Source organism: Atractosteus spatula, chromosome 13 (assembly GCF_055471065.1).
Source record: "Atractosteus spatula isolate fAtrSpa1 chromosome 13, fAtrSpa1.hap1, whole genome shotgun sequence".
Taxonomy (NCBI): domain Eukaryota; kingdom Metazoa; phylum Chordata; class Actinopteri; order Semionotiformes; family Lepisosteidae; genus Atractosteus; species Atractosteus spatula.
The window spans coordinates 11,634,737-11,661,192 of record NC_142718.1 but is presented as its reverse complement, the minus strand read 5'-3'; the positions used below and the strand labels follow the sequence as shown (position 1 = coordinate 11,661,192).

The following is a 26,456-nucleotide window of genomic DNA, read 5'->3' as shown; positions in this document are numbered from 1 at the left end:
ATGATACAATGTTTTTTATATACTGATTTTTCAGAAATTTGTCCTGCATCCAAACATCTGTTTTACAAGCACAGAAACTTATAAAACCATACAAACAATACATGTAAACATTACATTAAAATATAACATTAGATAAAATATATCAACTCATACACATTCATTTCACAGTACTCCTATGGGGATCCACACAACTACATCAAACTCTATATATTTACACCCCCCATAATTATACTAATCCCACATATTTGCACATTCCCTCTTCATTTTTACAAATAATCCACTGATTGCACTTGCCCATAAACCATTACTCCTTTTTTGTGAGCTCATATATTGAGTAATTTGATTGAGTTTGGAATAAACAGATTCCTACTTTTAAGTTTATGGACTCTAAAACACCGTCTTAAAAGTATGAGTTGATATTCGTCATGCAGAACATTGGAGAGATCAGAAGCAATACTTACAGCTAGTCTCAACATACTGTGCAGTTTGAAAGCTCTGCTCAACTAGCTGCCCCACTTAGAACACAGCCTCAAGAATCTGGACATCTTTGCTTTTTGTTGCACAGAAAAACTGTTATAACTGTTATACTGTTATGAGTATTTCTTATTGACTCTTAGTTTCTCAAACTTGAAATGTTTATGTTTCTTTGTACATAGACTTATCACTTAACATAGTTATATAATTTTGTACTTGTAGTGTGTGCAGGCTTAGACACTGGGGACACACAAATTTGTGTGGGTATTTATGATTGCTAGATTGTACAAAAAATATGAAAAGGTTTTTTTTTGGAAAATCAAAGTATGGGATGAGGTTACGGCAATTTTGGTCAGGTGGCAGCAATTTTGGTATGCAGCTCTCACCAGTCAGTATCTTCAATAAATATCTTTCATAGTTCATCCCTGTTCAAACATCTTTCATGCATATTTTCTTTATGTTTACTGTAGTTATTCATTATGTCTAGATAAAAGGAGCAATACTAATCTGAGGACCAAGTAAAGATTTATTCCATGCTGAAAAGAGAGGAAAACACAACATTTCGGCTGTGGAGCCTTCTTCAGGTAAAATGCAACTTGAAATGCTAATCGTAGTTGCCTAAAGACATCCTTGGAACTCACAAAACTAGTTTAGCACTGTAATGTACTCTACAAGACTAAAATCCATATTATTATGCCTTAGGCATATGTAATGCTCTTATGTCCATTTTTAGGTGAAGCTATGTTTAAAAACTAATCCGTTACAGTTAGATGTTTTTTGAATGAGGAATTACTTTAAAAATTAACTAGAAGTTGGGTAAAATAAAATGTCATCAGTTAAAACAATCTATGTAGGATGTGTATAGTTATGATTTAAAACAAAACATATTTTTCTTCCAATTGACAGCATATGACCCTGCATGACCCTGATTTCTAACTAATTCAAAAAGCAATTCACAATAAAACATTCTTTTTAAAAGTAACTTTCCAAAACATAGCTTATGACATTGTTCATTCAAGATTCACAATCAATCAATGGTGAATAAATACCAACAAATAAATTCAAAATATTATGTGACCTCCACACACTGCATTGTTGGCACATAACATGGTATTGCCATCAAGAGACATTTTATCTCTTGGATCACACCCTCCTGTAAAGTCTTCTCCGTGCAGGGCTAAATAGGTTCAGTTCCTTCATTCAATTAATGTGGCCCTTATACGGTATTGTGGCCTGTACCATCAAAGCTCTGATTCAGGCCATTTCTGCAACACAACGTGGATGGCACCTTATATCTGTGGCAAACTTTGTCAGAACAGATAGAACTGTGACTTGTCATTAAACATAGTATTGAGCCAATTTACACTTGTCCAGTTTCTGTTGGAATGTCTTCATGTCATCATACAACATACCCTATGCCAATTATTCAGCACCAAACCAAATGTTGGTGATTGAGGTACTGGTAATGGAGCAAAGGGATCTGAAGTGTACTGTATATATAGGGTTAGAATGCCAGAAACACTCCAGTATACAACAAACACTCCAGTCACAGACAGAGAGAAATAATTCAGGGTTCATATTCTTCAGGGGTGTATTGGCTTCAGTTGTCGCTGAGCTGATTTCGAAATTTAAAAGACAGTAGCTCACAAAGAAGCATGTCTAATCTAAATGCAGGGCTAGATCAGTATATTCTCATGGTGAGTCCTTGAGCAGTGTAAACTACTTTGATGAAACTAACAAGTTTATTCAAAGCTTAAACATGATCGGGTATAAACTGTTTACTTCCGATAGCGAACTAACACGTTTTGTCAAAGCTTAAAATAATATATCTGTATACTGACAGTGTGTTAGGGTCATAAGTATTGCAGGTTAAATACCTGTCCCTGGCAAAAAAATAACCTATTTTCATGAGCATCTGAAAATTGAGCATCAAGAAAGACATTTCCTAGATACTGTGACAATTATGGCAATATGGCTTTTTCCATACTACAAAAAATATTTGAATTAAGGTAATGTATTAATTAAATGCTTCTAACTATTTATAGCCCACACACTCTGTGAAATGCACAATTTTTAACCGGTGTATGTTTGTTACATTGATCAAAGAAAAGGAGGAAACAAATATTTTTTATGGAATTGGAAAAAATGAAAAAAGTTTTTTGTGCATTAGAAAGAGGACAATCACATTACAGAGCATAATGTATTTTTTGTATAATGTATAATGCTTGTTCATGTGTTTAGTTACACTCTATCATAAATATTATTCTAACATTTTAAATATTTTTTCATTGCCTTATATGCTTGTGAATTTATGTACACAGATACATTTGAAAAAAAAACATTGCACTTTAAATAGTTACCCTCAATTTCTGACTCTTGAACATTATAAATAAAATAATTAAAAGCTAATTATATTATTAAATATATTGTATAGGAAGCCAAAAATACCTAGGCCTTTTTCAAGACCACCATACCAAAAATGCACTCCATTGTGTGCTGCCATATAAAAATGCAATATAAAAAGTTAAAAATATGTCTTTACCGCCTTTGAAAAAAACACATTAGGGTTAAGCATTCAACAGTCTAAAAACAGGAATTTTAAATCTGTACCAGGTTTAGATTTACTGAAATACAGCATAAATCAAATAAGATGCTGCTCATTCATGTTAAAACAAATACTTTATGCCACTGTTATTTCACCTGTTTACCATGGTTTACATTTTAGAGTCAGTAGAATTCTAGAATTATCAGTTGCTAACAGTGGAAGCCTAATATAAGTGGTATTACAGATGCAGCCATTCAAAATGCACGGTACAAACCCGTACCGCACACAACTACCCACAAGCCACCGCAGTCTACCGCGGTAAGTGATTGGTTGGCCAAAATGACCGACAGGGGCACTCGTGGTGCATTGGTCGGTAGTGAAAAGATTTAATCATTTAATCTCTTTACTGTGCACATTTTAATCCGCTTAGTTTTGAATATTTATATGAAATTTTACCACTAAAGGGAATTTTTAGTAGCTGAGCATGAAAAGAAGAGTAGCATAATGCATCTGAAGGTCATAAACTGTACTGTATATGGCTGGTCTTGGTAGTTTAAAGAAAAAATACACACCAGTCTTCCATTTCTCCCTAAACATTTTAAGCATCAAAGTTTTATGAAACGGTCCCCAAATATGCGATTGCTGTATAGAATGAATTTTAATTTTAAAAAATTATTTAACACGAAAATAAGGCTGTTTACGTTTCTCCGCCTGAGAATATAGTCACTCATTGCTACGCAACGCAGAAACACAGCCACGGGTATCTAGCAAAAAGAGGACATTAGCTAGCCAATATGATAAAGGAATAAATTATTTTTTTATTTCTTTTGCACATTTATTTGAACATTTCCATCTATTGTACAAGCACTGGAAACTGTCCAATCCCTAGTTTGTCTGCATATTCTTTTACGCTCCCACTGGCGCCGGTCTGTGTCTTCTAGGATATAATGCCAGCGATTTGTGTTAAAATTGGGTTTCCAATAACGCCACAGCAAACTCCACTATAACGGACAATCTCCCTTGCTTTTAACCGAGCGTTTCATAATTTCCTAAAATGGAAATGCGACAGAATTCTGGGGTGTCCCTATGTCAGAGATTACGGTACGGCTTCAGAATGGTGATTGGCTGACACCATCTGACACCCCTCTGATTGGGGAAAAAAGACCTGCTGATCTGTTCTACATAGCAGGAAGACAACAGCATATGCTGCTTCTATTCGAAACACGTATTTTAAAAGTTTAATTAGGAAATAAAAACCTTACAGCATACACAGATTTCTAAACTGATCAGGAGGAAGAAAAATCACCCGTGTTTCGCGCATAAGAAGTGGTTATTAACTATCGAAACCTGTTTTTATTTCGCCTGGCAATCTACCTGAATGCCAAACTACAGTATCTGAGAAGAGCCACAATTGAACTAGTGTTGATAATAAGAGAGAGAGAGTCCCCGTTACCCCCATTTTGATTTAAATCACAAACGCGTGTTTAATTAAATGTATTTTTTTATTCACAATCAGACAAATGCAACATAAATCGTTATCTTTGTCTTCTAAGTATCTTAATAAACTTTCAGCATAGCTTTCTCCCTGTTTAGATGTATTTTTCTTGGGATTTTGGGATCAAACGTGGAAAGATTAGATTGTAATCGTTTTTATTTTTTAAATACATTTTAGAAAAGTGTAATCTATACTAAAAAGCTGTATTTATTTAATACCACTCGATACTTATATTAATTATTTAATTAATAAATATTAATGGAGTTTAGTTGATACTGTTTAAACTTTTAATTATTTTAAACTGTATTACAGCATTGTACACATGCTTAAAAGAGAAGAGAGAAAACGCAAGAATTCTTCAGGTGTGAGGGTCTTCTGCTCAGAATGAAACGCTAAAATATAATGTAGGCTCTGAATGGGTTCAATTATGATTTGGGCTTGATTGAGGTCGCTGCCTTTCATCTAAAATCCTGCTTGAATCCTTCTAAATTAAAAATTAGACACAAGAAGAGAAGAGGCTCAGGTGAAAATTCTCTTTTTTAATTTCTCTTTTTTTCTTGGAAAAATATCTTACCTGCTGCAATCCGGGCACAGAAGGATTAAAAAAAGTCAGACAGGCAGGGGGGAGAGTGAGTTCTAAATAAAGAGGTATCCAGGTAACAGTGAAATGTTTGGTTGAAATTGCATTGGGGATCTATGTTCTTCACGCCTGAAACATTATCTCTGAAAGCATTTTCTTCCCAGTTTAGCCGATCTTGTTACAGCATGTTACAGTTTACTATTATTGACCATATTAATTTTAAGTGCTTAATGCCATTTTTTTGACCACGCACGGATATTCTTATGTCCATATCTTCGCAAGGGAATCAGTGTGAATTGTAATACTAATTGAATGACTGCGGGCACTTTCCACCCCCTCTGACAGCAGGAACATTCCTATTCTTAGCTCAGCAGCTTATTACAATATAGGGTGTTCAAACCGTGACACAGCGTCGCGTTGTGAATCTGTTTTTCCGTGTTTACAAAGAAAGTGGAATACAGTGATACTATCTGCTATATAGATACATATTTTTAGATATTTAGACCCTTAAATTAATATCATTAGTAATAATAGTGATAATAATGATAATCAGCCAGTGAAAGCTCTGCTGCTCTTCACATGAATGCCTGAAACATTTTACCGAACCCAGGATTTTACACTATATTCCCCATTACAAAATGGATAATTCCGGTCCTAAAGTCTGATTGCCTGACATACATTCGAAGAAGTCCTATATTTTCTAATATAGGCACATCCCGGAATTTTGACTTCACTGTGTGATGAAGAAGTTTTAAAGACTACTTCTTAGCGTAGATAAAAAAAGCTTGGATTCCCATGTACAGTATCTTATACATATATCTTTTTCTGTTGTCTTTGTTGATCTCTTGAGGATCCTTGTAATATTTTGAGCTCTCGTTGAATGATAAAAGTGTTGCAGTTTAAATCATTTTCGTTGTTAGAAATTATGAAACGCTCTGTTAAAAGCAAGGGAGTTTTATATCTGTTATAGTAAAAGAAAATGCCCGACGAACTAGGGATTGAACAGTTTTTCAGTGCTTGTACAATCGATGGAAATGTTCAAATACATGTGCTAAAGAAATAAACAAACAAGTAAGTTATTCCTTTATCATATTGGCTAACTAATGTCCCATCCTATTTAGTTTAACGAAATGCTGTGGTGTTACTTTTTGTCGATGAAAAAATAAAGTCTTTTCATTTAAAATGACGGTTACAAAGAATGTGGACCAACGTAATACTATTAGTAATATCTTCGGTAAAGGCTTTGATGCATAAAATATTTCTGCATAATTAAAATATTTATGATAAAGGTAGGTTGTGTACTTTTGCCCCACTGAGCAATCTTGCTTTCATAAAATATACCAACTTTTTAATGACTGTATATTCATTAATGGCTGCATCTGTATTTACACCAGTTTTAAATCTTATTTAATTATCATGTAATATCTCTGATAATTTGCTAACAAACATCTATCCGGTTACAAAAAAGTTTACCATTCTGGGCTAAAATGATAGCCATGTACTGTTGATAATAAGTGCTGATAGTGAACAGCATAGCTGGGGTACGTGTCGTCAGGAAGCTGAAGGCAATATTCTCCCTCGACTTGCTTATCTCAGCGTAGACAGCAGAAGACTGGCCACTTTTGTTTTGTACAACAGAGAAAGGTTCCTGGAACATATAGGTCACTGAGGAGCCAGCTTCAAAGAAGACAGATACTTCTGCAAGAAAACAAATGCTTGTTAGAGAATTTTATATTACTTAAGTCACATACAGTCAGAGTCTTCTGATGATTCTGTTTTAAACATGGGATAATGCTAAAAAACAGTGTTTCAAAGGAAATAATTAACAAATATGTTAGCTTACAGAAAACAGAGAGGAGTAATTACATGCAGGTTATATGTAATTTACTGTATATGTGATTTAAAGATTAAAAGATTAAAGAATTCTCCAAGCCCATAGTTTCTCATTTCACCTCAGACGACCATGATCACACTGATCTCTCTGTCTCTTTTCTCAAAGAAGGGTTTCACAAGTCCCATCACAGAAAAACAACAGGAACAAAACTCATCCTGAAACTAGGTTCACACCACCTCCCTTCTGTCAATGACCGACTTGTTTTTGTGTAAATCTTCTCTGTTCTCATGCAGGTTTTGACTTCACACCTTTCTTCACCCCAATCCACTTTGCACTTACTTAGTTGCCTCTCTGCCTCTCTGCCCCTCCTGCCTCCTCCCCTCTCCCAGATTTTGTTCTTCTGTGCTATTTAAACTTTGCTGTATGCCCTGTCTTTCTCAGACCTAAAGAAGGCTTCCGACTGAAACGTTGTGTTTTCTCTCTTCTCTTTTCAGCATGGAATAAACCTATTACTTGTTCCTTTGCAGACTACACATGCTGACGCAGCTACCCACCTGAACTATATACTGTACATAAAACACTTAACTAATTTTTGGGAAGTTCACAGAAATAAAATAATAAAATACTATAACAAACTAAAATGATTACATAAAGTAATCATGGCTCAACACACCTGGTGACAACAAGATGTTTGTAATTTCCATAAACCTTCTCTTGAATCCCTTTCTAGATCTTTAATGGGATGCTATTCTCCAGAGCACACCACTTGTTCTACTACGACTGGCATTCCTAGAAAAGTTTGGAATAATTTACCTTTAATTATCCCTTTTCCCACATTCATCCTTCCAACGGTGTTGTCTTTGATTTCTTTCGCAGCACAATAACCTCCTCCAGTAAAGTTATTTTATCCCGATTACAGTTCTTTCATAAAATACAAACAGGTAACCCCTGCACTACTCTATCCCATCCAAAGATCTCTCTCCTAATAAAAATATTTTAAAAAGCATGAGAATTGTTTAACTTGAGAGTCTTCATGACAACCCTTTTGGAATAACTCATCAAGTATTAAGCTAAGAAATGTATATAATATTTTATGTTGTCTTATAACCATTTGCTATTACTATTTCTGTAAACTTTAAAGCAACTTATTTGAAGACCTTCACTTCTAGTTTGAGAGAATGCAAACAATAAACAAATACTTTAGCATTAAGATGACAAAATCCCTAAAACAATACAAGAAATAATTTCTAAATATATTCATTACCTCTGAAATACTGTACATAATTTTTGCCATAATGTGTTGTTCTATATATTCTATATAATACATACAGTAATTGCCATATGCAGTTCCTGACAACATTTTGCTGATTTTATCATCTTGAGTGGAATGTTTACAGTACCTAAGGATGCAGTCATTGGTTGAAAGAAACAAATCTCCTTTGTTGATGTTCTTCTATGCATGTTATATTTTTATGAGTAATATAGTAATAAGTAATATAGTAGTAACATCTTAACGTCTTGAATTATCTTGCAAAGTATAGTTAGCACAGGACTGGTTCAGGGCTTGAATTCAAGGTAATCACATGGGTGTCAAGTCTGAAACATCATATTTTTGAGATAGTTCAGGTGGGTAGCTGCATCAGCATGTGTAGGCTGCAAAGGAACAAGTAATAGGTTTATTACATGCTGAAAAGAGAAGAAAGCACAATGTTTCGGCCGTGGAGCCTTCTTCATCTCAATATTTTTGAGATGTCTTACTCAGTATACTTAGTATTTGTCAAAAGACATATCACTCTGCAGCGCACAACTGGCAACCTACTGAAACTAAGTAGGTGTGAGCCTGGCCAGTACCTGGACAGGAGACCTGCTGGGAAAAACCTAGGAAAAAAAGGTTGCTGCTGGAAGAGGTATTAGAGGGGCCAGTAGGGGATGCTCATGCTGTGGTCCGTGTGGGTCCTAATGCCTTAGTATAGTGACAGGGACAGTATACTGTGAAAAAAGCACCATCCTTCAGATGAGACATAAAACTGAGGTCCTGACTCCCTGTGGTCATTAAAATCCCAGAGTGTTTCTTGAAAAGAGTGGGGGTGTTACCCAGTGTACTGGCCGAATGTCCTATTTGTCTTTAACAATCATGGCCTCCTAATAATCCCCATCTATGAATTGGCTTCATCACTCTGTTTCTACTCCCCATTGATAACTGATATGTGGTGAGCATGCTGGCGCACTCTGGTTGCTGTTGCATCATCCAGGTGGATGCTGCACATCAGAGGTGATGGAGAGGAGTCCCCATCACCTGTAAAGTGCTTTGAGTACAATGTCCAGTATACTACTGTATGTAAGTGTAAGGAGTTATTGTTATTATTATTATTATACACAAAAAGATCAAAAAGAAAAAAAACAACAAACGCATTTAATTTTCTTGCTTCCAAAGTCTTTTTTTAAAGTTGTAGCACTTGTAGGATCCCACTGTTTAAGGCCTTATCCTTTTATTTACTACTTTGGATAAAAATCTGAGACAGAAAAAAGTGAAAAATTCTGTGTGAGCTTTTATAAAGACAGGTCCTGACATGGTTTTCTTAGCCATTTTTACGGCCCGAAGTGTCTAGGGGTAAAGGGGTGTAACATTTAGGATAATTTTTGGATGCAGGTGGGTTCTGGTGAGGGACTTAGGAAGCATGATAACAAGGGTTGGTGCAAAAAGTGATTATTTTAAGGTGAATAAGTGACTGGTACGTAATGAGACACAATAACACACAGGGGTTGAGAAGTAGAGTGGTGCCAAAGAAAAGAAAACAACAAACAAAATGGAACTGGCTAAGAAAGTGAGGGAAGCTGACCTAACTACAAAATAAAACCTGAAACACACGGTCTTCGGCGTGTTCAAATGCCCTAGCTAACCTTCACTGACTACCCCAAACCACACAAACGGCACTCACCCGTACTAACTAGTGTTACTAATACAAAATCAACTAAGTGTGTAGAATGTACCCAACAACCTAAACTAACCCTATACAGAAAAGTTCACACAAATACACAAGTGAACTACGAAAAAGAGTAGACAAGTAACCAGGTACAAAAGAACACAGAGGTTGAACATATAACATGTTAGGGCAAGGTAATGGCAAAACAAGGATAAACACAGAAACAAACTAAAATACACAGAGACAAACACAAACCAACAAAAGCCGAAGCTACACAAGAACACACATGAACAAAGCGAAGCCGAAGCAAAAACCAAAAGCGAAACAAAACCAAAGCCAAGCGGGACCAAAGTCAAACGAAAGGCCCCTTCATTCAGAAAACCTTCAAGTTATATACTAAGTTATATACTAATTGGCTGAGAAGCTGATTGATGATGATGTAATACAGATACAATGGTCTAATGATGGACCACTGGGGGAGGGAGAACAATCAAGGTCAGGAAGTGTGAAACATAGCAACAAAAACACAAATGGACCACACACTGGGATGTAACAGCCATCTAAAAATAAATTTAAATTAAAAAAGATTTAAAAGAATCAAAGTTCCATTATTATTGAGATAGAGTCAATGCTAGAGAGACTATTGTGGTTAGGCTGTGAAAAAGATAATACAGTGATAATGATAGTTGATCTTCACTTGATTGACAGGCTGACAAATTAAAGAATTAAAGCAAATATAAAAATGGCATTCACTGTAGACACCTTTAAACCTCCCCCAAGTCTTTAAATGTCAGATTTCACTGATTGACAGCTAGTTTCACCTATCTGGGCAGCAAAAATCTAAATGTGCACAGTCTGGATTTAGTATAAGGACCCCTGTTTTCTTATCCTTCTGTTTTGATTTCCAGCAAGATTTTTTTTATTTGGTTACAATACATTGAACATTTATTTCTGTAAAAATGGCAAATTAGTGATATGTGGATATAGAACATAATTTATTCAATGTCATCTGAAAAATGGTCTTGAATAAGATGATTATGTTGCTGAATTAGGATATGAAATAACAACATTTTAAAAGAGAGGTTGTCTTGTTTCTTATGATATACAGATCCAACTATTCAGAATGCATGACAAAAAATGCTCCTTAATGCAGTACACATGGCATGCTCCAATGTTTATAAATATTCTGTTGCAGGACTGCAATACTTTGTGAAACCTCCAGGTGGCACAGTGAAAAACCAGACACCTAGAAGGTCTGGTTTTTAGTCCTGGTCAATGCATAGCCCCCTAGGGACATTTTTTTCCAATTATAGAATTTAGTTTATAAACTATTTAGACTTTTATTAATTGTATACTGTATATTGCAGTATGTTGTATTAAAAAAGAAAGTAGGGTTGATTTACAAACAAAATTACTCTGCTGGATATATAAAATAATAGTTTGTTATTATAACTTGTTGTGAACAGGATGTGCTTTTTTCAGGTTTAAAATAATGTATGCCTTAATGCTGATTTCAGCAACAAGCAATTAGGAAAATAGTTTACTTTAGATGTGAAAACATTATGGCTGAACCATGTATGACTCAGAAAATTTGGCGATAAACAGTAGAATCACAATTATATTTGCCATTGCATTCCCAGTTACAACAGATACAAATTTTAAAACAGATCTGAAATTTCTTAAAAAAGAAGTTATTAACCCTACTGTATTTCACACCTGCATATGAGATCTTATTTCTTTTTATTATACTGAGGGTATGAAGATTCAGTGAGCACCAGGGAACTATTTAACACGGTATGATTACTCAGCCGGATAATTTTAGTAAATCTGCTGACAAACGTCTGGAGTTTTGGTTTCACTAGGCAAGATCAAATTGTATCCAGTTGGGAATTAGCTGCATGAAGCTTGCCCCTCTACAAACAGCACAAACAATGAAAACTGATATTACTGATATTAAGGAACAGGTAACGGGTTTATTCCAAAGCTGAAAAGAAAAGAAAGGAAACACAATGTTTCGGCTGTGGAGCCTTCTTCAGGTGTTAGGGTATTTGCAGCCTATGCATGCTGACGTAGCTACCTACTTTAATTACTGATATTATGATTGTGGAGGAAGTGAAACCAAACAAGCCAGAAGCCTTATATGATATTAATAAAAAAGGTGAATATAAACTTTACACAAAAATACTAAGAAACATCCGAAAAACACCATATTACAAATCACTTTTTTTTTCTTCTGAAAAAGCATCTCTGGTGCTCATTGAATCTTTACACCCTACTGTAAGTAACCTAAACACGGACGTAATTAACCCTTTTATCTTTCAACCACCTCTGATATAAGGGTGTGCCCAGCAGGTGTGAGATTAAAATTTTTAATACCTTTTGGTTTAAAATATTTTACCTTCGTTTTAGAATTTGGATCAAATGAAACTGTTAAGACAATGGAAAATACACTGTAATTAAAAATTTACATTTATTCTGTTTGTCAACAAATATTGTGAGTCGTAAATGTGTGTTGTACCAGTGATGTAGCTGGGTGTATACTATTACTAAACAGGTACAGTCTTAGCATTTCTACGATGAAAAAAATATGTAGCTGCTGTGTTGATTTAGGCTCATTTCATTACATTCATGTGCAAACCCAGACAGAAAAAAAATTATTTGTAATGTGTTTGTTGACTATGATTTTATATAGTAGATTGGAATATCTTGATTCTTGATTTTGAATCTTTATTTATTCCCACCTGTTGGCTGATTCTACAAATATCAGAATTCCCTGACAGCAGGGAATATTTCTATAGACAAACAGACAATGAAAAAAGATTCTGTGTGAACTGATCTTTTTCAGTTATCTACCTTTTTTGCAGAAAGGTCCTTCATAAGCAGAGTGGGTACAGTCACAGGAGTAGCCATTTTTTTTCTCAATGCACTTTCCTCTGTTGTGGCAACGGCTGCCATAGCTACTGCAATAGCCAGGGCAACCTGAACTGACCCCTGGAATCATTCTTGCCCTCTCCTCAAGATCTAGGGTTAAACCATTCAGAGTCAAAGCACGAATGCATCCTAAAAATCCCTTTTGTCTTGATGGTGTTCCTCCTGTAAAAAAAGAAATGGAATATACTTCTCAGATCCAGAAAAATCTAAAATGGATGAATGAATATTTAAAGCAAATGATCAAATACAAAATTGAAGGAGGAGTATGCCAAACCTAAGGTCTGAGGTTATATATAGCATATAATGTGCAGGTATGCAAAGATAACAGTTAATCTAATGATTGCAGTAATATATATAGTTTCTATGTAGAATTTAAATTATATAGAATTTATTTAATATAAATATCTCAATTCAATAAATATTCAAGCGAATATATTTGCAAATGTTGCGCTAAATTTGTTCAGGTGCAAATGAACATTTTAAAGTTCACAAAATTATTGCAGTTCTCTTTGTGTATAATCAAAGTTTTAATTTGACTTCAAAATAAATGCATCTATCTCTGTAAATTGAATTTCAAGTCACAACTTACATATGGATATGAAAAAATGACCATGAAGTCCAAGAAGCTAGTAAAACACTTCTACTGAGTACAATTAAGCCCATCATTAAGAAGTATAAGATATACTGTATTACACCACTCAGACACTATCTAGATCAAGCCACATTTTGAAACTGAGCACAAGCATTTAGGAAAGCGTCTAAGATTCCACTGTTAAGCACAGTGACTTTAAAAGATTTGTCAAGTTGTAAATCTGAGATGGGAGTCACTTTTTACACGTTGACAATATCCAAGTCCCTACAAAAAGTTGACCTGCAAGAAAGAAGCCTTTGCTAATTAAGTCTTAAGTCTCATATGAAATATACTACAGACATTCATAAAATTCTGGTAGAAGAATTTTATTGTTAATCAAGAAAATCATAATTTTTTTATCTGAATGCAAACTCTGGAACATTATCCAATCAGCAACATCGTAAATGCCAAGCACCTTATTATAAAGCTGTTTCTCTTGAGCAGAGACTGGGATGACTGTCATGATTGTGGGGAAAAATGGATTGTGTAAAATAAAGGGAAATCCTAAAGGAAAACCTGCTTGAGCCACCCAAGAATCTTAAACTGTTAGAATATTTACAGATCAGTAGATCTGTGAGCTGAAACCCAAGGTAAAGGCCTCACAGGGAATACAAGACGAGTCTCATGTTGCAGTCAAAGTCCTAATTTAAATCAAGTAGAATATGTGCAGTAAGCCATGACAAACTGCAGTGCAACTAAGACCTTGTCATAAGTGGAGCAAGTGTCAGACACAATTGCTCCCAAAAAATGCCCAAAGATGGTAGAAACCTGTAAAAAATATCAACAGCAGTAATTTAAACAAAAGGAGCTTCGACCAAATACTGATTTAGTTGCCTAAATATATACAGTATGCAAACAGTATTTTGTTTTACTTGGTATATCTTCTTAGTTTTGCAGAATATCAGTTTCCTACACAAATAACAGTTTTGAGCACAGTTCAAAACTTTGCAAAAGAGCATACTGTTATAAAATGTGATACTATTAGCAGGAGGTAAATTCTCCTGCAAGAAAATGCACACATGTGTATAATTTACTAACAAAAAGGTTTCAACTTGTGCTTGATGTAAATAAATTGAAGGAAATTAAAAGGATAACAAAAATACAGTGAAATTGAAACAGTGAAACTAATTTTGACAAATATCCTTTCTGTGAAAAAGCCACTACAGACCTGAAACAGAAGTCTATAAATTAAATCAGATATCAGAATATATACATTCAACCTCTCACTACAATACCTCTTCAACTAAATAGGGATTTGTGCTTATTAATCCTAAAGGTCTGACATTATGACTGCCTCCTCCTGAGACAAACCATTTTGTGAGTGCTTACCTACGAACAACTGGCTGCTGAGTTGTAGGCGGAAATGTCCTTCAGATGGAGCCTCATGATATCGGATGGGCAACTGGTTGACCTGTAGCAAGACCTCCTTAATGTTGCGCTCAACTCTTACATAGTGCCATTGCTTGTCATTTAAAGGGACAGATGATGTCACAACAAGGTCAACAGGGCCATTTCCCACATCAAAAGAGAACACCACTGTTGAAGGTGCTGTTAATTGAACCAAAAAAAGAATTCATGTCCCAGCAAACCACAGTTACAGTTTCAGTAGATATATAAGGTACTGTTTGTAATTTGTTTTGGTGTATATAGCAGATCTTTTCAAATTACATAATATAATTCAAATATAATAATATGATTATTTATAGACAATAGATTATTAAAAAGGATCTCAGATAAATGAATGAGAAATATTTTAGGAAGATAAGAAGGTTACAAATTAGAAGTGATTTTACTTGTGTTTTGCTTGTTTGATTGCAAACAGCCTTAGAATTTTTAAAGCAGTCAAACTGTCTCTTGAGGAAACTTCTTAAAGTGTCAGTTACAATAAATTAATTGGGTACTTTATTCCAGACCCCAGTGATTCTTCGTGAGAAGCAGTGCTTCCTGTTTTCGGTACTAAATACAGTACATCTCTCAGTGTTAATTTAAGACCCCATGTACTTGTATCATTGTTGAACCTAAATGTAGAGAATTAATTTTATCAATATCTTTAAAAATCATGAAATTCTGAGTCAAATGCCCTTGCAAAATTAAACATGTTATTTTCCTTTTAAAAAAGTTGGATATTTGATTAATATACTGCCCATACACATGCAGCAATCTTGAATGTACAAGGTATTAGTTAGTATACCATTGAAGAACCACAGTATCACGGACAGAATTTTTAGTTTTTCAAATACCTTGATGCAGAAATGCAATTCTGTAAAACTTCCAGGTGGCATATTGCATCCTTAATACCACAGCTGCATATGATTGTTAGATAAATCAGTACTGTCTTAAATGTTAATTAATCCATTAGTGCTTTCATGGATATACTGTGTGCATACTGCATGTGAAAAAAAATAATCAAATGAAATTGTAGTGAATAGTGAAAAACAATTTCATGAAATACAATGATTACATTTTTTAAATAAGATCTTGTTACAACGTTGCCACAATGTTGCCATAATGTACTGTACAGTATGTCACAATACCGTGTAACACTAATATCATCACACTCGTCCAGGGCAGTCCATTTAATAGAATAAATCTTTTTAAAATATATTATACATAATGGCTTTAAAACACAAAAACTCAAGCGAGACCAGATTAAAATATGTTTTGAGTAGTTATTTAAATTACTTTGTCAGTTGCATACTATAAATTGCATTGTAGATGATAAAAGTCTGCACTGATCAATATATTTAAATTGGTAATATTAAAATTTGCCATTGAGGTATAGTATGCCATGCTCTAAACATTTATTTAATATAATTTTTATGATCACTTGCAAAACAATGGTGTAAGTAATAGCATCTTGATGAAGGCAGTTTGCAAGAATGATGCTAATACTACTGTATATCATAGATGATATACAGTATGAATATCTGTGGATTTCATTTCAAATAATTTTTTTAACATGTGTGGCACATTCGGATATGTATTATTTTTCCATGTACCTGTATTCAACTTTCATCACCAAATTAAAAACTGCATGCTGTGAAGACACTTTTTGTTCACTTAAATTAATAAAAAATTACCTAGACCATCTTTAATCATTCAAAATGGGGATCTATGAGATATTAAACTGAGAAGAATATTTTTTATTAAATTCATCAGATATCTACAATGCAAATGAACATAACATAACCTCTATTCTTAACTTGCTCTGGGGCAGGTTACATCAAATTTAAGAGACCACAAACAACAGAATAATCGTTCCCCTACAAAAACTATATAATCTCTTTAGGGATCCAGTTCACATGAGAGCTTTCTAGAGAGAACAGAAGTTTAGAGATCTCCAGAACACTTTATAGTTTGCTGATATTATTCTATTTGGAAGAAACTGTCAGCAGGCAGGATATAATTTACATTCACAATCTCTTAATCACATATATTGTTAATTTTGCTCATCAGAGCTCAGTATTAAAAGAAACTCTGTTCACAAGGCTCAGAGTCTTTCTGACTGGTTCAGTATTTTGCTGCTTTTGTGACTTGCAACTCTTCAGTAATACAATGGTGGTCCCTGCAATAAGAAAAGTGGTGTTTGCACTAAAACAGGTTTTGTATGCATTCCTTATGTTTCCCGGCCTTACATTAGCGAATACCATCAAACAGGAGTTCATGAAATAGCTGGTAAGCTGGTAATATTCTCATATTTAATTCTATGCCCTGTAATTGTAGCTGCTGTTTTCTGTAGCACAATCTAAGCATGTCATACAACATTTCCAAATATAGTTATTGTTCTGGATTGCACAGACATCCCCTTTAAAGCCCCAACAGGGCCAAACAAGGCCACATGCACTACACTGTATTGTACAGTACTACTTCCAGTTTCACTACCCTCACTACCTGTATGTTTTACAGATACAAGTAAAGTGGCATGTTACATTATGTAATTCACTGGCCAAAGATGACTGATAGGTGGCTCTTGTGGTGCATTAGATGTTAGTGAAACGATTGCTTCATTTAATCTGTTTAATCTGTTTTAATCTGTTTCTCTACTGTGTCCACTTAATACAGAGTATGAGATTAAAAATGGAAGTATAACGTAATATATACCTAATGTAGCTAATGTCATGCAAATTTCAGCAACAGGTAATCATGAAACAATTTAACTTTGAAATTCGATTAAGTAAAACATATTTAACACATTCTGTACTGTAGTGGCATTAAAGCCACTCATAAATAATATATACTTGAAGTACATACAGTAAATGGTAGTGGTAGCCAAATATAATAAAAAAAGTACACAACAGTATTCCACCATCTTCATAAACATTTTATGCATTAAAGTCCTTAACTTAGTAACTTATGGGGTTATTTTGGAAAAGTTTTTATGTGCTTTTTCTAACTAAAGTTTATATACTTCATAAAATGCTATAATGTTTTATCCTTTTCTAGGAATTTGTAAAATGAACACTTGCTGTTACTGTTGAAAAAGAAGTTGTAATAATGATTATATACAGTACCACCTGATAGGGAAAATTAGTATGGAATCATGTAAAAAAACAAATTTTGGCAGCTAATAATATCACTTGTGGTTATTGGAAACATGTTGGTGTTAATTTTAAAACTGCTTGGGATTACTGGAAACATTTTAATGTTCATTTTATTGTCCTTGTAGTGGTAATGGAAAATGAAACACTCATAGACTAATATAGCATGCTGTACCCAAGCAATAGTTTAACAAAGCATTTTAGGTGGCTGCTTACTACTCTGAATGTGAGCTGCTCAAATCCCACACTGATTGTTCCTGGTTTGTTGGTCTGTTTTTTAAATTGGTGGATAAATAAAAAAATAGATTATTATTATAGCTTATTGTAAACATGATGTGCTTCTTTTAGATTTATACCTGCATTGAGAAAATCCATATTTTGGCTTAAAGCAAATTTCAGCAATGAGTAATTCAGCAAACAATCTTACTTTAAATTTTGAAATATGACTTTCTAGTGATTTGTGTGTATGAAACGTCAGGAAACCCATTTTGTTCTTATTATACTATGAATTAGTCCCTGAGGCATACTGTCTAAGGTTTCGAAATTATAGAAAAAACTTTGTTGATTTCACACCACAGAAAGGGGTAGCTTTTGAGAAGTTCAGGTAGGTACAGTAGATATAAAAAGTCTACACACCCTTACTGAAATTGCAGGTTTTTGTGATGTAAAGCCAGAAATCAAGATAAATCATGTCACACATTTTTCCATCTTTAATGTGACCTTGCAACCAACAACATTCAAGAGATGTGTGCTTTGGGTCGTTATCATGTTAGAAAGTGAAATTCCTCTTCATCTTCAGCTTTCTGATAGAGGGAAGCATGTTTTGTGCCAAAATATCTTGATATTTGGAGCTAGTCATTATCCCATCTATCTTGACTAGAGCCCCTGTCCCAGCTGAAGAGAAGCAGCCCCATAGCATGATGCTTCCACCACCATGCTTCACAGTAGGTGTGGTGTTCTTTGGATGATGGGCTGTGTTGTCTTTGTGCCAAACATATCTTTTAGAATGAAAGGCCAAAAAGTTCAAACTTTGTCTCATCAGACCATACAACATTTTCCCACATGTTTTAGCATGATTGAATGTATTTTTTTGCCAAATTTAGATGGGTTTGGATGTTCTTTTTTGTGAGAAATGCCTCCGTCTTGCCACCCTACGCCATAACCCAGACATGTGCAGAATACGGGAGATTGTTGTCACATGCAAGGAGTGACCAATACCTGCCAAAAATTCCTGCAGCTCCTTCAATGTTGCTGTAAGCCTCTTGGTAGCCTCCCTGACAAGTTTACTCCTTGTCATGTCATCAACTTTGGAGGGTTGTCCTGATCTTGTCAATGTTCATGTGGTGCCACATTTTCTCCACTTATTGATGATAGTCTTCATAGTGCTCCATGGTACATCCAATGCCTTTGATATTCTTTTATACCCCTCTCCTGATCTGTACCTTTCAACAATAAGATCCCGTAGATGTTTTGTCAGCTCCTTGTGGACCATGGCTATCCCAGTAGGATGCAACCACGAAAGTTTCAAGGAAATCCTACGGGAACAGCTGATTTTTATTTGGTGTTAATCAGAATCACTTTCATTGATGGCAGGTGTATGCTACTTACCTTTGGACATGATTTTGAACGTGAACTCTGAATGTGGTTAACTCTGAACACAGCTACAGCGCCCATTATAAAAGGGTGTGCACACTTATGCAACCAGGGTGTTGTAGGTTTTTTAATTTCAATTATTTTTCCTAATATTTATCTATTTGTTTTTCTCTTGAATTTTGTTGGTTACAAGGTCACATTGATGGAAAAATGTCTGACATGATTTATCTTGATTTCTGGCTTTACATTACAAAAAGCTGCTATTTCAATAAGGGTGTGTAGACTTTTTATATCCACTGTATCTGAGTCAGTATAAGTAGGCTGCAAAGGAACAAGTAAAAGCAAAGAGAAAATGAACACAATATTTCAGCCGTGGAGCCTTCTTCAGGTGTAACTTTTGAGAAGTTGTGTACTGCTTGCAAAGTAGCTGATTTTGACAAGAAATAAAGTTATTTTTGCTTGAAGAATTTAAAATCTGTCTGCCTGACTTTACGGTAGCTTTCATTTCATTGAGCAGAAAGCCACCTTGCTCTTTCAAGCGGCTATGCTAGCAAAAGAGATTTTGTTAACACAATGCACCCTTTTGACTGAATTTTTATCACCTATATCACCTTTGTCTGTCTGTGGGGTGAGAGTTGGGGCTGAAGTAATTGTCTCCCTTCCTAAATTTAACATATGATATGTCTCCAGTAAACCAAGAAACTAAAGAAACCTGCTATCGATAAAATATCTGCCTTGCAACATTGCTTGCAATTGTTGTTATTCTCTTAATTTGTGGCATACTTAGAATAGTAGAAAAATTGTAATACTGCAAGGTTTTGGAGCTTATTTTACTGAATTTAACTCTCTGTTCTTGTCTGAAAAGGCTTTGGAGCAGTTTATAACCATTTTTATTTTCTTTGTGATCCAAATTTGAAGTGCAATGGCAAATTAAACCAATTGTAAATAAAATGATGTTTTCAATTATAAATATTATGACATCTACATTGACATTGTTATTAATTTTATAGATCAAGGTATATTAAACATTCACTTAACATTCAAGATCACTAAAGGTGTACTGAGGAGTATATCAGAGGTCAAAGAGATGGGCCCACCACCCCCGAAACAAACTGACAAAGCAATTTGGAAGTTTTTTTTCTCCTGATTAGGACACTGGAGAAATTATATTGATTAAAAATCATAACTGTAAAAAAAATTGTCAAGTTTCACTCTCTTGTGTAAAAATCATGATGTTTCAGAAATATGAAGTTTCTTAATTGTTGATGAATTTGCTGCCAATACGTTTCTGAGCATCATTAACAATATTATTTTTTTTAATATAGATTTATGTATTGAGCTGTATTTTATTTTTTTTATTATTTTATATAGCACATTATATTTAAATGTTCAATTCACATTCATGTTCTCATAGCACTACTGGGGTTTTACTGAGGAAGAAGGGACAATGACATCAGCCCAAATCCAAACCCCCGGACAGACAACGGTGATAAAGTTGTTAAAAATTGAAAGAGGTGCAGTGTCGGAGAGTTCATTGCATTAGTAAATTAATGGGAGGCTATGAACAGCAGCAGCGCGTGTGTCAATGTTAGTGGTTTTATAGTAAATTAAATTCCAAAAATATTAACTACAGAACATCTTCTTTTTCTGTTTCAGCTAAATGAGACAAATAGAAAGTCAAATCAGTCAGGATCTCGGAGTTTAACAAGGGTCAAAAACAATTTGCATAACGAAACCGTGAAAGAAGCAGACCTTAACTTTAGATTAGATATCTCCATTAGGTGTCAGAAGAGCTCAATAAATTAAACTGCAATACAGTCAGGCAGACATATTTTAAACTCTTCAAGCAAAATTATCTCTTTAATTTTGTCAAAATCAGTTACTTTGCAAGCAGTACATGACTTCTCAAAAGCTACTCCTTTCTCTCTTCCAAACTCAACAAAGGATTGATTTTTTTTTAATTTTGAAACCTTGGACGGTATGCCTCAGGGACCATAGTATGTATCATAGTATGATCCAAACAAAACACCCACTGGGCACACTGTGATCTTGACATGCAGGTGCGAAGAAGGTTTATAGCTTCTGTTTTAAAATGTTTCAGATTTGTGTTAAGATGAGTATCTGTTGTAACTGTTAATATAATGGTGAATATAATTGTGGTGCTACTATTTATCGCCTAATTTTGCGATTATTATACATGTGTGCTGTGTGATGTGGTTTTTGGGGTTACAATACATTTAACCATTTTTTTATTTATTTGTATGTATTACATATTGTTAAAACATACTGTTAGGCAATATACTGCAATATGTAAGAAAAAAAAACATACACAGGGCTTTTTTCTCCCAGTAAGGATTTTTTAAGCAATGCTTTCTCATCTCTTGATGTGCCACACACATTAATCACAAGTCATATCCACAGATACAGTATACCGAAACAGCAGCGTACATGTCAATGAACTGCAGTGTGATCATATACCATATAAAAATACAAATAGTATTAATAATAGTGTATACAGTATGATGGTTTTAAATCCACTACAGTATAAAATGTGTGAAACATATTTTTATAATCAAAATTTAAGCAACAAGTAATCAGGAAACAATTTTACTTTAAATTTTGATTACAAAAATATGTCCTGCTTATAAAAATTGTGTCCCGATCAGGACACTAGAGAAATTATATTGAATAAAAATCATAACTGTAACAAATTGTCAAGTTTCACTGTCTTGTGTAACAATTATGACATTTCCGAAATATGAAACGTCTTAGTTTTTGACGTTTTTGCTGCCAATAAGTTTTTTTATTGTCTTTAAAAACATACGTCATCATGCTGTATTTACTGTATATACAGTATATTTATATAGCAATCCTTCAGTTAATTGTATGCTATCAGTTTGGCAAATCTGTGGATATGAATTCATGAGATTTATGTATGGGCACATCAGGAATGTGGTCTTTGTTCACATTTAAAACAACAGTACTGAAAAAACAAGTGAAATATATTTTTCATAATCAAAATTTAAAGTCAAATTGTTTGCTGACTACTCATTGCTGAAATTTACATTAAGACAAAATATAAATTATCTGAATGTGGATATAAATCTGAAAGAAGCACACCGCATATACAACAAGCCACAATAGTAATAATAAACTATTTTTATATATCAAATGGAGTAATTTTGTTTTAGTAACATAGCCGTACTTTTTTAATTAATTTAATATTTAATTAGATTTAACATTTTATGATATTATTCAAACTAATTTCAATTTTGAATATAATGGTGATTCCATTTATTAATAGTGTAATTATTACTACATGTATTATTTATATTAATTTAATATTTAATATACTGTGATATTTAAAACTATATATACATATATAAATATAATAATATTCAGAATTTAATTTTTTTATTTTAATTATTTTATTATTAAAAATAGAGTCTTTATTATCTCCAAGGCACTTAAAAAAAAAAGTACAGCTTGTGCACTGGCTGAGAATCAAACCTTGGCCTCCTGCATGACAGGCGATAATTTAACCATTGAACTGCCAATGCAGTTTCTTCCTTCATGTATTTAGTGTCAAGAGACAAATCAAAAACTACAAGTGCTGCTTATTGATGGTAGGAAGTTTCATTTTCTATTAGTGCAAATAAACATGTAATGCTTTTAGTTACAGGATGGGGTGTAAGACAATGGATGTGTCTCTAAAAATCTAGACACATTGGGAAATGCATCACTATAGTTAATATCCCCACTTCCTAGTGTTTCAAACCAAGGGATGTTTACTTAATCTTTCAGGGTGTGAGAAACTGGCAAAACAATTTTCTGGTTTACCTTAGTTAATTAACCTCTGGGTAAATGATTAAGTGTCAGTCAGCAGTCCTGAGAGACACCATATAAAATTAGATTAAGATAGAAAAAGGGAAGTAAGATAGAGAAAGAAAAGAGGGGAAAAGAAAGAAGGTCAGACCACAAGAGGCAGAGGAGAAGAAGAGAACATGAAGCTTGTACCAGTTCAGAGCTCCTACTTCATGATCAACACCCCAATAATATTTGGAATTTTCTAGAGAAAGTTTGCTATTCTTTGTTTTCCCGAGTCAAGAATACCTATGTAAAAGGCAGCTTTTCCTGCTTTGGCTGCCATTTATTTTTTGGTTACTGGGTTTTCAGAAAGAGAGATTTAACTGCAGGTTGTATTGAATTTATTCATATTTAATATTAAATATAATTTTTATTATTATTGTCATTGTTAATAAATCAGGTGGGTAGCTGCGTCAGCATGCGTAGGCTGCAAAGGAACAAGTAATAGGTTTATTCCATGCTGAAAAAAAGAAGAAAGAGAACACAACGTTTCGGCCGTGGAGCCTTCTTCAGGTGTGAGAGAGACAGGGCAGTAGGCAAAGGTAAAGTAGCGGGAGAACAAAGGTTGGGAGGGAGGAGGAGTGAGAGGCGGGAGCAGGGGACAGAAAGAGAGGCCAATCAAGAGGTGTGAAGTCAGAATGGGTGCAGAGAGGTGTGAAATGAAACTTCCAATGAATGGAGAAAATTTAAAAGAACAGTAGTCTGTCGTTAAGGGAAGGGAGAAGGTGTGATCCTAGCTGCAGAATAATTTTAGTTTCGGTGGTCTTTCTGATGTATGAGTTTGGAAAACCGTCTTTGAGAACACAGACAGAGAGATTAGAGTGGTCGTGGCCGTCAGAGGTGAAATGAGAAACAATGGGCTTGGAGAGATCTTTAATCTTTACAGCCCTGACGTGTTCTCTGAAACGGTCTCCGAGTCTCCTTCCTGTTTCTCCAATGTAGATGGCTGGGCATTTACTGCAAGAGATACAGTAAACAAGGTTGCTGGAGGTACAAGATGCTGTCTGGGTGATCCGGAATTGTCCTGAGGGGCCTTGAATGAGTGTGGTGGTGGCTGTGTATTTGCAGGTGATACAGCGAGCTCTGTTGCAAGGGAAAGTGCCTGGTGTGGATGGTTGTTGAGGGCGGTCAAGGGAGCTGTGAACAAGGAGGTTACGCAGATTAGGTGGTCGGCGATATGAGATAATAGGGCGATCAGAAAAGAGGGCCCCAATGGAGGGATCATCCTGTAGGATGGAAAAGTTGTGGTTAATGGTCCTGGGGATAGGAAGTGTGTTAGGGTGGTAAGGAAGCACCAGAGGAATGCGGTTGTTACGGCGGGAGTTCCTGATCGGGTTGATGGTCCGGGGGGTGTTTTTGGCTCGGGCAAGGGCCCTGTCAATCACACTGCTGGGGTATCCTCTGTTGATGAAAAATGAGTACATTTCGAGGGCTTGGTTCTCGAAGTCGATGTCGTCGCTTCATAATCGTCGTAACCTAAGGAACTGTGAAAAAGGAAGAGAGTTTTTAGTGTGGTTGGGGTGAAATGAGCTGTACAGGAGGTAGCTGTGTGAATCCATGGGTTTGTAATAAACTGAAGTGGACAGTCGGGGGTAGTTGATAGACAAGTGGATGTCTAGAAACGGAAGAGTAGTGGAAGATATGTTAATCGTATATTTGAGGGACGGGTGGAAGTTGGTGAAATGGTGCAGGAAGAACTCAAGCTGATCGTTGGAGCATGTGGCGGCACCGACGCAGTCATCAATATATCGTTTGTAGAGGTCAGGGACATAGCCAGTGTAGGAAGCGAAGAAGCGTTCTTCTACCTAGCCGACAAAAATGTTGGCATAGCTGGGTCCCATTCTGGTGCCCATGGCAACTCCACTGACCTGTTGGTAAAAAAGATTATTGAAAGAGAATGCGTTCAGTGTGAGGACCAATTCTGCAAGGCGTACCAGGGTGTGGGTGGGTGGATCAAGCACTGTGCGTTTGTCCAGCATGTGCTTGAGTGCTGTAAGGCCGTCATTATGGGGAATGACGGTGTACAGAGATGTGATGTCCATGGTAAAAATGTAGCATTCGGTACCCTGAAATTGGAAATCATTAAAAAGTTGGAGCGCGTGGTTGGTGTCTTTGATGTATGAGGGAAGATCTTCAACCAGCGGTCTCATGAGGCTGTCGAGAAAGGCTGAGATGTAAGTAGTTGGACAGTTACATGCTGATACGATGGGGCGTCCAGGGGTGTCCGGTTTGTGGATTTTGGGGAGGAGGTAAAATTGAGATACCTGTGGATGTTCCATGATGAGCCGGTTTGCCTCCTGGGGGAGCTCATTACTGCTGATAAGAAGAGAAATGGTGGATACCATTTGGTAACCAAAATCCACAAACCGGACACCCCTGGACGCCCCATCGTATCAGCATGTAACTGTCCAACTACTTACATCTCAGCCTTTCTCGACAGCCTCATGAGACCGCTGGTTGAAGATCTTCCCTCATACATCAAAGACACCAACCACGCGCTCCAACTTTTTAATGATTTCCAATTTCAGGGTACCGAATGCTACATTTTTACCATGGACATCACATCTCTGTACACCGTCATTCCCCATAATGACGGCCTTACAGCACTCAAGCACATGCTGGACAAACGCACAGTGCTTGATCCACCCACCCACACCCTGGTACGCCTTGCAGAATTGGTCCTCACACTGAACGCATTCTCTTTCAATAATCTTTTTTACCAACAGGTCAGTGGAGTTGCCATGGGCACCAGAATGGGACCCAGCTATGCCAACATTTTTGTCGTCTGGGTAGAAGAACGCTTCTTCGCTTCCTACACTGGCTATGTCCCTGACCTCTACAAACGATATATTGATGACTGCGTCGGTGCCGCCACATGCTCCAACGATCAGCTTGAGTTCTTCCTGCACCATTTCACCAACTTCCACCCGTCCCTCAAATATACGATTAACATATCTTCCACTACTCTTCCGTTTCTAGACATCCACTTGTCTATCAACTACCCCCGACTGTCCACTTCAGTTTATTACAAACCCACGGATTCA

At 35.4% G+C, this 26,456-nt stretch overlaps 1 protein-coding gene across 1 annotated transcript in view; it reads right to left on the bottom strand.

Moving 5' to 3' along the window:
* Positions 1-5,053: 5,053 nt before the first annotated feature.
* Positions 5,054-26,456, bottom strand: part of LOC148821781 (contactin-associated protein-like 5) — a 138,329-nt gene continuing 116,926 nt past the window's right edge. The window contains exons 14-16 of the mRNA XM_088930790.1: positions 14,744-14,962; positions 12,706-12,945; positions 5,054-6,792 (exon numbers count right to left, since the gene is read on the bottom strand). Coding sequence (XP_088786916.1) covers positions 6,533-6,792; positions 12,706-12,945; positions 14,744-14,962 — 719 coding nt within the window. The 3' untranslated portion in view covers positions 5,054-6,532. The remainder of the gene's footprint in view (positions 6,793-12,705; positions 12,946-14,743; positions 14,963-26,456) is intronic.